Source organism: Cebidichthys violaceus, unplaced genomic scaffold (assembly GCF_023349555.1).
Source record: "Cebidichthys violaceus isolate CVI_PGR_0920_01 unplaced genomic scaffold, fCebVio1.0.p SCAF_24, whole genome shotgun sequence".
Classification (NCBI taxonomy): domain Eukaryota; kingdom Metazoa; phylum Chordata; class Actinopteri; order Perciformes; family Stichaeidae; genus Cebidichthys; species Cebidichthys violaceus.
The window spans coordinates 107,501-122,500 of record NW_027176417.1 but is presented as its reverse complement, the minus strand read 5'-3'; the positions used below and the strand labels follow the sequence as shown (position 1 = coordinate 122,500).

At 38.4% G+C, this 15,000-nt stretch overlaps 1 protein-coding gene across 3 annotated transcripts in view; it reads left to right on the top strand.

The window, feature by feature from the left end:
- The window catches only part of LOC137878906 (uncharacterized), a 29,599-nt gene that overhangs the window by 9,268 nt on the left and 5,331 nt on the right, over positions 1-15,000 (top strand). For 2 of the 3 annotated variants that reach the window (XM_068719409.1, XM_068719411.1), the window contains 12 exons: positions 400-468; positions 1,178-1,561; positions 2,399-4,034; positions 4,302-4,565; positions 4,717-5,121; positions 6,151-6,579; positions 6,758-7,150; positions 8,447-8,875; positions 10,055-10,483; positions 11,663-12,091; positions 12,810-13,241; positions 14,421-14,849. In XM_068719409.1, the coding sequence (XP_068575510.1) occupies positions 1,225-1,561; positions 2,399-4,034; positions 4,302-4,565; positions 4,717-5,121; positions 6,151-6,579; positions 6,758-7,150; positions 8,447-8,875; positions 10,055-10,483; positions 11,663-12,091; positions 12,810-13,241; positions 14,421-14,849 (5,612 nt within the window). In that variant the 5' untranslated portion in view covers positions 400-468; positions 1,178-1,224. The remainder of the gene's footprint in view (positions 1-399; positions 469-1,177; positions 1,562-2,398; positions 4,035-4,301; positions 4,566-4,716; positions 5,122-6,150; positions 6,580-6,757; positions 7,151-8,446; positions 8,876-10,054; positions 10,484-11,662; positions 12,092-12,809; positions 13,242-14,420; positions 14,850-15,000) is intronic. The other variant, XM_068719412.1, reaches the window with a different exon arrangement.

The following is a 15,000-nucleotide window of genomic DNA, read 5'->3' as shown; positions in this document are numbered from 1 at the left end:
TATATATGTGTATGTATATGTGTGTGTGTGTGTGTGTGTGTGTATATGTATATGTATATGTGTGTATGTGTGTGTGTATGTGTGTGTATGTGTGTGTGTGTGTGTGTGTGTGTGTGTATATGTGTGTGTGTGTGTGTGTGTTTGTGTGTGTATATTATATACATAATGTACATATATACATATTTAATACCCATGTATTAAATAATGTATATTAGCATGTTAATTGAAAATAACACTGTCCTGTGTTATGTTTAGTTGATGTTCAATACTTAGTTTTCTTTTAAGAGAATAAATACTTAAAACAACATCTGAGGTTGTTTTCTTCACCTGAAAAAAGTGCGTAGGAGGTAAAAAGTGTGTTTTCATCTCAGGCTACTTTAACTTTTTTCTTGTCATCAGGGGAATCACAACTAAAGGCAATGAAGAGCTGATGGAGTCTATCATCAGGGGAAACTTTGAGGCCTCTGTGTAAGTGTGTCTGATATACAGCCTGCATGTGTTCAGTGTGGTCCACTAGTATGTGTAAGTGTGCTACTTACTATAATAAAAGTAACAGTAAATACTGCAGCAGAGTAAAAGATGCGGAAGGTGAAAGTGATTAGTACAGAATGAGAGTTAAGTTTTCTTTTAGAGGTTGTAAGATGTTCACGTTCTCCAAACTCAAAGTAGGGAGAAAGCATAGAAGCTAAACTGTCAAGGCTGAAAGAGAATCAGTGAGAACAAATGACTTAAGATGAATGGGTCGAGAAACACTAATTAATGAATTAAACATGCAGCACCATTTTACATTGATGCCAACTCCTCCTGCCCTGAATATATTTTGATTCCATGTCAGTCAGGCACAGATTTCTTTAAGCATGTTTCAGTTAAAGGCACAGCATTGAGAAACGGAGCGGGTTCAGCCAGGCCTTTCTCCTGTTGTGCAGACAGTACAGATGTAGTGTGGAGATAGATCTGTAAATATAAGACATGGATGTTTGGTTCCCCACCCTCTTATTCTGGGAAGCACATTCTTCAGAATGACATCTTGGAGTTGATAGACGTTTAAATGTTGCATCAGCTGCGTGATGCAACACGCTCTGAAAGATTTGAGAGGTTTTACATAATAGTTCATGCATCACAGTCAGAATCATTGTTGGAATGAACTTTTTATGTAAGCTTTTATTTTGTTCTGCAGATCATTGAGGTTGGATCCCTGTGCAGAACACACAGAAGTAAGGAGACATGGCTTGTACAACACAGTCTGCCTTGGATTACGTCAAAAGTGCCAGACTATCTCTCGTGGGAAAATTAAAGAATCTCTCAGTGATTCTGGAGAACTTGAATCAGAAAGGCGTTTTGAGTGATGAGGAAGTTTGCGTAATCGAGGCAGAGCGAACTGACTACGATAAATGCAGAAAAATACTGAAGTCGGTCATAAACTCGGGGGAAGATGCCTGCTACGAGTTCCTCAGGATTGTTGACGTGACGAGAAAGTGGACCTTAGAGAAGGACCTGCACTACTGGATCAGCTGCTTCCCCTTCAACGAAGACTCACAAACAGATACAAGCTACTTAAAAGGTATGTGAAAGCCCAGTTCTAACTGATAGTGTGTAACATCTTTACTATTTAGCTTTATGGGGCTGATTTGATGTAGCTTTGGTATTTCTCAACCTATTTTCCCATGTTTTTGTGACTAATGGGAATAACAGTGTTTTAAATTGGTTTAGTATTGAGAGAGAACGCTGCAGGCGTCAGCTGCTGAAAGGGCCGTAATGTGATCACACCGTCAATGTGCTTCAATGCTTCCTTTCTTATCTCCTTTAGCAGAGGATACACTGCACCATCCTTTACCAAAGGAAAGGAGAGAATGAAAACAAACAATATGCCTTTCGTGTATTATTTTCATACAGTCATATACTATTCATGTAGACGGTGACAACTATTTGTTCCACTTTATTTTCATTTATCTATTTTAAACACATAAGATACAAAACAACAATAACAAATACAATGGACAGTAAATATACTGTAGCTGTCAATAAACATTTTCTGTGCAAATTTGAGATACTTAAATTTTATTTGAGTATTTTCTACTTTATACTTATACTAAATATATTGGGGTTTTAAATATTGTGGTTTTTAATTCACTACACATATCTGACATATCTGGGTAACCCCAAGGTTCTCTGGTACTGGACCAATTAAAAAATATTGTCCCCATTAGTCAATTGGACACAAACATGGGAAAATATGCTCCAGGTTGAAAAATACCAAAGTTACCCTTTAATGTGTGTGCGTGTAAATACTGTGCTGTAGTATTTTTTTTTATATATATGTATGTATGTATGTATGTATATGTATATATATATATGTATATATAGTATATTTATTTACTCACTATTGTTTTTATTTTAGGCCCAAGGCCGTGCCACAGATATCAAGCAAAGTTGAAGTCAAAAGCACAAAAAAAATCAAATCAGTTTTGGACGGCAAACAAAAATCTGTTTGAAGGAAACGATAAGCCCGATCTGTCGTACACGTCACTTGTGTTAGACACACAAAACATTTCTTCTCCAGTTAAAGTCAAGAACTTCAAGAGCAAGAAAGGCAAGAAGAGTCGCCCTAAAAAGTTAAGGACGTACATCCCAGACAACAAAGCAGAAACTTCCCCCAGTGACCTGCTGAAGACAGGTAGAAACATACTGTTGGTTGGTAAACCTGGGATTGGAAAGACAGCAGTCACTCACCAAATGTTGAAACTGTGGGCAGAAAGAGACAACGAGGAGCTTGATTACATGTTTTACTTTGACATGAGAGAAAAATCCGACATCAAGAACTTGGAGGATCTTCTCTTCGGTGCGTTCAGTGAACCAGATGAAGGCAAAGAAGAGGTTTTACAGGACATAAAGAACAACTCTGGCAATGTCACGCTCATTTTTGATGGAATCACAGATCTGTCTGACCATCCATCAGTGGTGAAGAGGCTTGTAGAGAAGGACCTACTGTCTGAGGCCAAGATCATTGTGACTTTGAGACCGGATGATGAAGAAGACTTCCCTTCTGAAGACTTTGTCAGAGTGGAGGTGAAAGGCTTTAATGAGCAGGCCATAAAAACATACTCATCTGCAACGATTGGAGAGGAACAGAAGAAGGTTTTGAGCAACTTGGAGTTGTTCACTCTTTGCCATGTCCCAATGTATGCACTGATGGTGTCTGTCTGCTTTTCATCTGAGACGCCAGAAGACTCTCCACAGCCGTGCAGTATAGCTGACATCTACATCAATATTGTTCGCCATTGCCTTCAGATCAACAGCCAAACAAAAAACAGAGATCTAAATTCCTTCATCAACACCAAGTGGAATGAAATACTATCTTTGGCTGAGGTTGCATTTCATGCAACTGAAGGAAAAACGGTGAACTTGACAGAACGTCCCTGTGAAGACAGCTGTGTCCTTTCCTTCCTGAATCCACTCGTTATCAAAGTCGGCCCCACGGAGAGAACCACCACATATGCATTTCTCCATTACACCATGCAGGAGTTTTTTGCAGCGTTGTGGCTCTTGAAGAATCCAGATCGAGATCAAATCAAGGATGTGTTTCAGCAATGCCTCACTGAGGAGAAGAAACACATGAAACATCTGATCCCTTTCATGTGTAGATTGTTGAATGTGAAGAGCCCGAGTCTCATGAAGTGTCTGAATCCAGCTCAGGAGCTCAAGAATACGTCGAACTGGTTCTTTAAGGAAATGATCGACACATTTTGTGAGACAGATGAGGCTGGTCCTGACGACAGTGGGCTTGATGTGGACACACTGTTCCTATGCCAGTGCTTGTATGAGTCCCAGTGTCCTGAAGCATGCATGTACCTCCTGGACAAGCTGGACTACCATCTGGATCTCAGTGGAGAGAGTCTGGACCCTCTCCCCTGCTGTGCTGTGGCCTATGTGGTCGCTCAGTCGACGGAGAGGAAAATATCGCTGAACCTTGAGGACGTCATGGTATCAGAACAAGGAATGAGACAACTATTTGGATGCCTTAAAAACGTCCAATGGTAGGAGTGAGCATGTGTTTTAGGTGTCAAATGACTGGTAAGGTTACAACACATCTAATTAAGTACAATTGAACTGTTCTTCATGTGTAACCACACATTTTTATTAATTAATCCAAGACAAATTGAGGATGACGAAATATAACAGAAATCAATTAAATTTAGTTTCTAGCATCTGTGCATAAACACTTTTTTATGATCCTTGACTGTTTCTCTACTCGGTTATATTAATAATGAGGAAGTGGTCTCTGATTATTCTTCAAATTAAAGGTGTGACCCTCTGCTGCTGCAGCTGTGGAGGGTTTTGCTTCTAAGTGAAGGGCAGATGGACCACATCAGCTTACTTGGCCTTGATGGAAATCAGTTGCACCTTCCAGTTGAGGGTCAAAGACAGCTGTTTGAAAGAGCAGTGAGAGTCATGCAGAGGATTCCTACCAAGGTTAATGTCTGCCTCCACTGGGAGAGAGAAGCTCCAGTCTGCCAGAGTCTGTGCACGTCTCTCTTGGAGGCTTTGCCACACATCAGCTCACTCAGGTATGTAGCTTCTGTTCTGACATGATGCAGATTCCACAAACTTTAAATGTGATCCTTTTGTAAAAGGATATAAAGGATATATATACAAGTTTTAGTTCTATTTTATTGAAAAGCATTTATCATGTTTGTTTTTTTATCCTCGTTATTTCAGTTTTGTGCCTCAGTCATCAAAACCTTCAGAAGAAATCCGGTTCTTCGGGACTCTGTTCTGTGCAGCAGCAGAGAGAGAACAGAGAGGAGAGAAGATGCTGGAGCTGTTATCATCAGTGTGCTCATACAAAACATTCCCTTTGAAAGAGAGATGGTGCGATTTCCTCCTGGACCTGTACTCTTATGATCCTGAAAAAGGTCTGAGTCTCCTTCCATCATTACAGTCAGTTCTCCAGTCAGCTCCTTCAGTCTGGTCCATAGACCTCTCAGAGAGAAAGACCTCCATCCTCCTGGAAGTGCTGAAACTCCAACCAGAGAAGAAACAAGTGGAGCTGATAGACTGCTCACATGAAGAGAGTGAAGTGAGGAGTTTCCTACAGTGTCTGCCTTTTATCTCACAGCTCAGGTAAGGTCATTTTACTTTGCATCATTTGATAAAACCTGAGTTTTTATTATAGATTAAACAACCCAACAGTTTTTAAACTAAAGTGGATCATATTTACTTCTCCACGACCAGCTACAGTACTAAAACGCTTCAGTCAGATTTTTGGTGTTGTGATTCAGAATGGATTCTTCATTCAGAAGTAGATCTCCATTCAATTAATAACCAGTGCACCTCGTGCCAAACCACTCACTCATGCTTTTAGTCGTCTGACGTTCAATATGAAACATCACCGTCAGTAAAGCTAACTTGTCTTCATGAAGGTCTCTGTCTGACCAAACCAGTAAAGCAGAGCAAAGAGTTTGGGAGCGCACAGCTTTTTATGTGAAGTATTTAACTGCAACAAGTCTGGAAACATGTCACAGTCTTCTGCCTGTATGAGAATAATAAAGGATGTGAATATTAATAATAAGAACGATGTAGCTCAGTCCTGCTAATACCTCCTCTTACAGAAATAAAAACACATCATACACAAATGAAAGAACCTGCAGGTAAAACTGATGTTGGCTTTATTTTATTTACATCTCAGTAGATTTAAAAATAAACCCTGAAAATATAATAAAATATTCTTTGACTCATTAAATAACAAACATTTCTTTTAATTTCACAGTAATTTTAAACATCAATGAATGAAAAAAAGATGTCAGTCCTCTGAATCATCAACATTTAGTTGTGTTGTATAACTTCTGTCTCGCTGCTGTTGTTCCACTATTTATATTTATATATTGTGAATTTATTTTACACTCAAATCTCATACATGAAATCAAATGATATGAAGTGAACTAAACCAGTAGGAAGCAAACCTGCAGTAAGTTCAGAGACAGGATGAGTGTTTGTGTTGTGAGTCAGTAAAAGTCCAGACATGATGTTCAGTCAAAATGTCATTAGATTGTCTACAGTCCAGACATGTACAAGATGGAGTCCATCAGTAGTGACTTGTTGTATTCATGCAGATGAAATCAAATCACTAAATGTTTCCTTTTATTATTTCAGTATTGATCCTTTCTGGTCAGATCGTTCAGAAGAAATCAATTTCTTTGGGAATCTGTTCTGTGCAGCAGCAGAGAGAGAACAGAGAGGAGAGAAGATGCTGGAGCTGTTATCATCAGTGTGCTCATATGAAACATTCCCTTTAAATAAGAATGATCCCACATATCAGAGTGATTTCCTGCTGGATCTGTACTCCCACCTGAAGGACTGTGAGACTGAAACAGGTCTGTGTCTCCTTCCATCATTACAGTCAGTTCTCCAGTCAGCTCCTTCAGTCTGGTCCATAGACCTCTCAGAGAGAAAGACCTCCATCCTCCTGGAAGTGCTGAAACTCCAACCAGAGAAGAAACAAGTGAAGCTGATGGTCTGCTCACATGAAGAGAGTGAAGTGAGGAGTTTCCTACAGTGTCTGCCTTTTATCTCACATCTCAGGTAACTGGTTACCTCCTTCATTATTTCTCTGGTCACTAGAAGCCGTCTCGTCTATTTTCAGTTTGTGTGCAGATTAAATTATAAAAGATTTGTTTCTGCAGTTCACAGAGAAAAGTTTTAGTTCTATTTTATTGAAAAGCATTTATCATGTTTTTTTTTTTTATCCACGTTATTTCAGTTTTGTGCCTCAGTCAACAAAACCTTCAGAAGAAATCCGGTTCTTCGGGACTCTGTTCTGTGCAGCAGCAGAGAGAGGACAGAGAGGAGAGAAGATGCTGGAGCTGTTATCATCAGTGTGCTCATACAAAACATTCCCTTTGAAAGAGAGATGGTGCGATTTCCTCCTGGACCTGTACTCTTATGATCCTAAAAAAGGTCTGAGTCTCCTTCCATCATTACAGTCAGTTCCTTCAGTCTGGTCCATAGACCTCTCAGAGAGAAAGACCTCCATCCTCCTGGAAGTGCTGAAACTCCAACCAGATAAGAAACAAGTGAAGCTGAGAGGCTGCTCACATGAAGAGAGTGAAGTGAGGAGTTTCCTACAGTGTCTGCCTTTTATCTCACAGCTCAGGTAAGGTCATTTTACGTTACATGATTTGATAAAACCTGAGTTTTTATGATAGATTAAACAACCCAACAGTTTTTAAACTAAAGTGGATCATATTTACTTCTCCACGACCAGCTACAGTACTAAAACGCTTCAGTCAGATTTTTGGTGTTGTGATTCAGAATGGATTCTTCATTCAGAAGTACATCTCCATTCAATAAATAACCAGTGTCAGTATTTTCGTGCTCTTACTCCAGTGCACCTCGTGCCAAACCACTCACTCATGCTTTCAGTCGTCTGACGTTCAATATGAAACATCACCGTCAGTAAAGCTAACTTGTCTTCATGAAGGTCTCTGTCTGACCAAACCAGTAAAGCAGAGCAAAGAGTTTGGGAGCGCACAGCTTTTTATGTGAAGTATTTAACTGCAACAAGTCTGGAAACATGTCACAGTCTTCTGCCTGTATGAGAATAATAAAGGATGTGAATATTAATAATAAGAACGATGTAGCTCAGTCCTGCTAATACCTCCTCTTACAGAAATAAAAACACATCATACACCAATGAAAGAACCTGCAGGTAAAACTGATGTTGGCTTTATTTTATTTAAATCTCAACAGATTAAAAATAAACCCTGAAAACATTAAAACATATTGTTTACGTACATTAAACAGGAAGCAACTCTTTCAATTTCATTTCACAATAATTTTAAACTTGAATGAATTGAAAAAAGATGTCAGTCCTCTGAATCATCAACATTTAGTTGTGTTGTATAACTTCTGTCTAGCGGCTGTTGTTGTTCCACTATTTATATTTATACATCACATTACATTCATTCCGGTCATTTAGCAGACGCTTTTATCCAAAGCGACTTACAATTCAGTATCTATCTACACACCGTAGACGCAGCAAGACACTGAATTTTGGGGTTAAGTGTCTTATTCAAGGACACATGAACATGAAACTAGTAGCGCAGGAGCCGGGGATCGAACCGCTGACCCTCTGATTGAAAGGCAGCCCTGCTCTCCACTTAGCCACGGTCACCCCATATATTGTGAATTTATTTTACACTCAAATCTCATACATGAAATCAAATGATATGAAGTGAACTAAACCAGTAGGAAGCAAACCTGCAGTAAGTTCAGAGACAGGATGAGTGTTTGTGTTGTGAGTCAGTAAAAGTCCAGACATGATGTTCAGTCAAAATGTCATTAGATTGTCTACAGTACAGACATGTACAAGATGGAGTCCATCAGTAGTGACTTGTTGTATTCATGCAGATTACATCAAATCACTAAATGTTTCCTTTTATTATTTCAGTATTTATCATCACTGGTTAAATCATTCAGAAGGAATCAAGTTCTTTGGGACTCTGTTCTGTGCAGCAGCAGAGAGAGAACAGAGAGGAGAGAAAATGCTGGAGCTGTTATCATCAGTGTGCTCATACAAAACATTCCCTTTAAATAAGAATGATCCCACATATCAGAGTGGTTTCCTGCTGGATCTGTACTCCCACCTGAAGGACTGTGAGACTGAAACAGGTCTGAGTCTCCTTCCGTCATTACAGTCAGTTCTCCAGTCAGCTCCTTCAGTCTGGTCCATAGACCTCTCAGAGAGAAAGACCTCCATCCTCCTGGAAGTGCTGAAACTCCAACCAGAGAAGAAACAAGTGAAGCTGAGAGACTGCTCACATGAAGAGAGTGAAGTGAGGAGTTTCCTACAGTGTCTGCCTTTTATCTCACAGCTCAGGTAAGGTCATTTTACGTTCCATGATTTATCTCTTCATATGAAGAGTGTGTTTCTAAATAGGGTTAAACTAATGTTCAGTGATGCATACATTCTAACATCACCATACTATTAACAATATTCCTCTGATATGTCTTTGTCATCAGTCTTGTTTGGACAGCTGGTGACTTCCTCCACGTGTCTTAGTTTTCTACAGTGAGTTGGGGTCCTAGTAGGACTTACAGCACAGACTGTGTGAACAGACAGTGGCAGTCAGAAACACAAGAAGCCTCTATAGCACAGTGTGTGCTTAACAGCAGGTTAAATAACTACTAATGACAGAAGCTGTAGACAGCAAACCCACCACAACTACAACTGATCCACAATTAGACTCAGTTACCAGTGGTGGAAAGTAACTACTGTGAACATTTACTCAAGTAATGAAGTACAGAGTTATACTTTTATGATTAAGTCTTTATTGTGTGCCTCTTTATATGTCAACCCTACCACATTTCAGAGGGACACAGCTTTTTATGTGAAGTATTTAACTGCAACAAGTCTGGAAACATGTCACAGTCTTCTGCCTGTATGAGAATAATAAAGGATGTGAATATTAATAATAAGAACAATGTAGCTCAGTCCTGATAATACCTCCTCTTACAGAAATAAAAACACATCATACACAAATGAAATAACCTGCAGGTAAAACTGATGTTGGTTTTATTTTATTTACATCTCAGCAGATTAAAAATAAACCCTGAAAATATAAAAAAATATTCTTTGACTCATTAAATAACAAACATTTCTTTTAATTTCACAGTAATTTTAAACATGAATGAATTCAAAAAAGATGTCAGTCCTCTGAATCATCAACATTTAGTTGTGTTGTATAACTTCTGTCTCGCTGCTGTTGTTCCACTATTTATATTTATATATTGTGAATTTATTTTACACTCAAATCTCATACATGAAATCAAATGATATGAAGTGAACTAAACCAGTAGGAAGCAAACCAGCAGTAAGTTCAGAGACAGGATGAGTGTTTGTGTTGTGAGTCAGTAAAAGTCCAGACATGATGTTCAGTCAAAATGTCATTAGATTGTCTACAGTACAGACATGTACAAGATGGAGTCCATCAGTAGTGACTTGTTGTATTCATGCAGATGAAATCAAATCGCTAAATGTTTCCTTTTATTATTTCAGTATTGATCATCACCGGTCAGATCGTTCTAAAGGAATCAAGTTCTTTGGGACTCTGTTCTGTGCAGCAGCAGAGAGAGAACAGAGAGGAGAGAAGATGCTGGAACTGTTATCATCAGTGTGCTCATACAAAACATTCCCTTTAAATAAGAATGATCCCACATATCAGAGTGATTTCCTGCTGGATCTGTACTCCCACCTGAAGGACTGTGAGACTGAAACAGGTCTAAGTCTCCTTCCGTCATTACAGTCAGTTCTCCAGTCAGCTCCTTCAGTCTGGTCCATAGACCTCTCAGAGAGAAAGACCTCCATCCTCCTGGAAGTGCTGAAACTCCAACCAGAGAAGAAACAAGTGAAGCTTAGAGACTGCTCACATGAAGAGAGTGAAGTGAGGAGTTTCCTACAGTGTCTGCCTTTTATCTCACAGCTCAGGTAAGGTCATTTTACGTTCCATGATTTATCGCTTCATATGAAGAGTGTCTTTCTAAATAGGGTTAAACTAATGTTCAGTGATGCATACATTCTAACATCACCATACTATTAACAATATTCCTCTGATATGTCTTTGTCATCAGTCTTGTTTGGACAGCTGGTGACGTCCTCCACGTGTCTTAGTTTTCTACAGTGAGTTGGGGTCCTAGTAGGACTTACAGCACAGACTGTGTGAACAGACAGTGGCAGTCAGAAACACAAGAAGCCTCTATAGCACAGTGTGTGCTTAACAGCAGGTTAAATAACTACTAATGACAGAAGCTGTAGACAGCAAACCCACCACAGCTACAACTGATCCACAATTAGACTCAGTTACCAGTGGTGGAAAGTAACTACTGTGAACATTTACTCAAGTAATGAAGTACAGAGTTATACTTTTATGATTAAGTCTTTATTGTGTGCCTCTTTATATGTCAACCCTACCACATTTCAGAGGGACACAGCTTTTTATGTGAAGTATTTAACTGCAACAAGTCTGGAAACATGTCACAGTCTTCTGCCTGTATGAGAATAATAAAGGATGTGAATATTAATAATAAGAACAATGTAGCTCAGTCCTGCTAATACCTCCTCTTACAGAAATAAAAACACATCATACACAAATGAAATAACCTGCAGGTAAAACTGATGTTGGTTTTATTTTATTTACATCTCAGCAAATTAAAAATAAACCCTGAAAATATAAAAAAATATTCTTTGACTCATTAAATAACAAACATTTCTTTTAATTTCACAGTAATTTTAAACATGAATGAATTAAAAAAAGATGTCAGTCCTCTGAATCATCAACATTTAGTTGTGTTGTATAACTTCTGTCTCGCTGCTGTTGTTCCACTATTTATATTTATATATTGTGAATTTATTTTACACTCAAATCTCATACATGAAATCAAATGATATGAAGTGAACTAAACCAGTAGGAAGCAAACCTGCAGTAAGTTCAGAGACAGGATGAGTGTTTGTGTTGTGAGTCAGTAAAAGTCCAGACATGATGTTCAGTCAAATTGTCATTAGATTGTCTACAGTACAGACATGTACAAGATGGAGTCCATCAGTAGTGACTTGTTGTATTCATGCAGATGAAATCAAATCACTAAATGTTTCCTTTTATTATTTCAGTATTGATCCTGACTGGTCAGATCGTTCAGAAGAAATCAATTTCTTTGGGAATCTGTTCTGTGCAGCAGCAGAGAGAGAACAGAGAGGAGAGAAGATGCTGGAGCTGTTATCATCAGTGTGCTCATACAAAACATTCCCTTTAAATAAGAATGATCTCACATATCAGAGTGATTTCCTGCTGGATCTGTACTCCCACCTGAAGGACTGTGAGACTGAAACAGGTCTGAGTCTCCTTCCATCATTACAGTCAGTTCTCCAGTCAGCTTCTTCAGTCTGGTTCATAGACCTCTCAGAGACAAAGCTCTCCATCCTCCTGGAAGTGCTGAAACTCCAACCAGAGAAGAAACAAGTGAAGCTGATGGACTGCTCACATGAAGAGAGTGAAGTGAGGAGTTTCCTACAGTGTCTGCCTTTTATCTCACAGCTCAGGTAACTGACAAATACTGGATATTTAATTATAACATGTGGCTTCTTCTTCAGAGGTTTGTCAGAAAATCTGTTTCATAATCTGCAGTGTTTCTAAAATAGTTAATTGTCATTCACAAATACACATAATGTAGATAAAGATGAATATAATTTCTCAGTTCAGTAATAATTTATCATCACAGTTATCAGTCTTCTGCCTGTATGAGAATAATTTAATGAAGTGAATAATATGAATGGAACAATGTGGCTCTGAGACAACACAAAAATAAACCTTTGAAACATAAAATATTCTTTTGACACATTAAATAACAAACATCTCTTTCAATTTGATTTCACAGTAATTTTAAACATGAATGAATGAAAAAAAGATGTCAGTCCTCTGAATCATCAACATTTAGTTGTGTTGTATAACTTCTGTCTCGCTGCTGTTGTTCCACTATTTATATTTATATATTGTGAATTTATTTTACACTCAAATCTCATACATGAAATCAAATGATATGAAGTGAACTAAACCAGTAGGAAGCAAACCTGCAGTAAGTTCAGAGACAGGATGAGTGTTTGTGTTGTGAGTCAGTAAAAGTCCAGACATGATGTTCAGTCAAAATGTCATTAGATTGTCTACAGTCCAGACATGTACAAGATGGAGTCCATCAGTAGTGACTTGTTGTATTCATGCAGATGAAATCAAATCACTAAATGTTTCCTTTTATTATTTCAGTATTGATCCTTTCTGGTCAGATCGTTCAGAAGAAATCAAGTTCTTTGGGAATCTGTTCTGTGCAGCAGCAGAGAGAGAACAGAGAGGAGAGAAGATGCTGGAGCTGTTATCATCAGTGTGCTCATACAAAACATTCCCTTTATATGATGATGATGATCAGATATATCAGAGTGGTTTCCTGCTGGATCTGTACTCCCACCTGAAGGACTGTGAGACTGAAACAGGTCTGAGTCTCCTTCCATCATTACAGTCAGTTCTCCAGTCAGTTCCTTCAGTCTGGTCCATAGACCTCTCAGAGAGAAAGACCTCCATCCTCCTGGAAGTGATGAAACTCCAACCAGAGAAGAAACAAGTGAAGCTGAGAGACTGCTCACATGAAGAGAGTGAAGTGAGGAGTTTCCTACAGTGTCTGCCTTTTATCTCACAGCTCAGGTAAGGTCATTTTAAGTTACATGATTTATCTCTTCATATGAAGAGTGTCTTTCTAAATAGGGTTAAACTAATGTTCAATGATGCATACATTCTAACATCACTATACTATTAACAATATTCCTCTGATATGTCTTTGTCATCAGTCTTGTTTGGACAGCTGGTGACGTCCTCCACGTGTCTTAGTTTTCTACAGTGAGTTGGGGTCCTAGTAGGACTTACAGCACAGACTGTGTGAACAGACAGTGGCAGTCAGAAACACAAGAAGCCTCTATAGCACAGTGTGTGCTTAACAGCAGGTTAAATAACTACTAATGACAGAAGCTGTAGACAGCAAACCCACCACAGCTACAACTGATCCACAATTAGACTCAGTTACCAGTGGTGGAAAGTAACTACTGTGAACATTTACTCAAGTAATGAAGTACAGAGTTATACTTTTATGATTAAGTCTTTATTGTGTGCCTCTTTATATGTCAACCCTACCACATTTCAGAGGGACACAGTTTTTTATGTGAAGTATTTAACTGCAACAAGTCTGGAAACATGTCACAGTCTTCTGCCTGTATGAGAATAATAAAGGATGTGAATATTAATAATAAGAACAATGTAGCTCAGTCCTGATAATACCTCCTCTTACAGAAATAAAAACACATCATACACAAATGAAATAACCTGCAGGTAAAACTGATGTTGGCTTTATTTTATTTACATCTTAGCAGATTGAAAATAAACCCTGAAAATATAAAAAAATATTCTTTGACTCATTAAATAACAAACATTTCTTTTAATTTCACAGTAATTTTAAACTTGAATGAATTAAAAAAAGATGTCAGTCCTCTGAATTATCAACATTTAGTTGTGTTGTATAACTTCTGTCTCGCTGCTGTTGTTCCACTATTTATATTTATATATTGTGAATTTATTTTACACTCAAATCTCATACATGAAATCAAATGATATGATGTGAACTAAACCAGTAGGAAGCAAACCTGCAGTAAGTTCAGAGACAGGATGAGTGTTTGTGTTGTGAGTCAGTAAAAGTCCAGACATGATGTTCAGTCAAAATGTCATTAGATTGTCTACAGTACAGACATGTACAAGATGGAGTCCATCAGTAGTGACTTGTTGTATTCATGCAGATGAAATCAAATCACTAAATGTTTCCTTTTATTATTTCAGTATTTATCATCACTGGTTAAATCATTCAGAAGGAATCAAGTTCTTTGGGACTCTGTTCTGTGCAGCAGCAGAGAGAGAACAGAGAGGAGAGAAGATGCTGGAGCTGTTATCATCAGTGTGCTCATACAAAACATTCCCTTTAAATAAGAATGATCCCACATATCAGAGTGGTTTCCTGCTGGATCTGTACTCCCACCTGAAGGACTGTGAGACTGAAACAGGTCTGAGTCTCCTTCCATCATTACAGTCAGTTCTCCAGTCAGCTCCTTCAGTCTGGTCCATAGACCTCTCAGAGAGAAAGACCTCCATCCTCCTGGAAGTGATGAAACTCCAACCAGAGAAGAAACAAGTGAAGCTGATGGACTGCTCACATGAAGAGAGTGAAGTGAGGAGTTTCCTACAGTGTCTGCCTTTTATCTCACAGCTCAGGTAATTCTGACAAATACTGAATATTTAAGAATACTGGATAATTCATAATACTATATATTTACTTCAGGAGAGGTTTGTCAAAAAAGACCCAGCTCATAATAACCGTTGTTTTGTAATTTACATGCTCCCTTAAGTGTCCTTGAGCGAGACA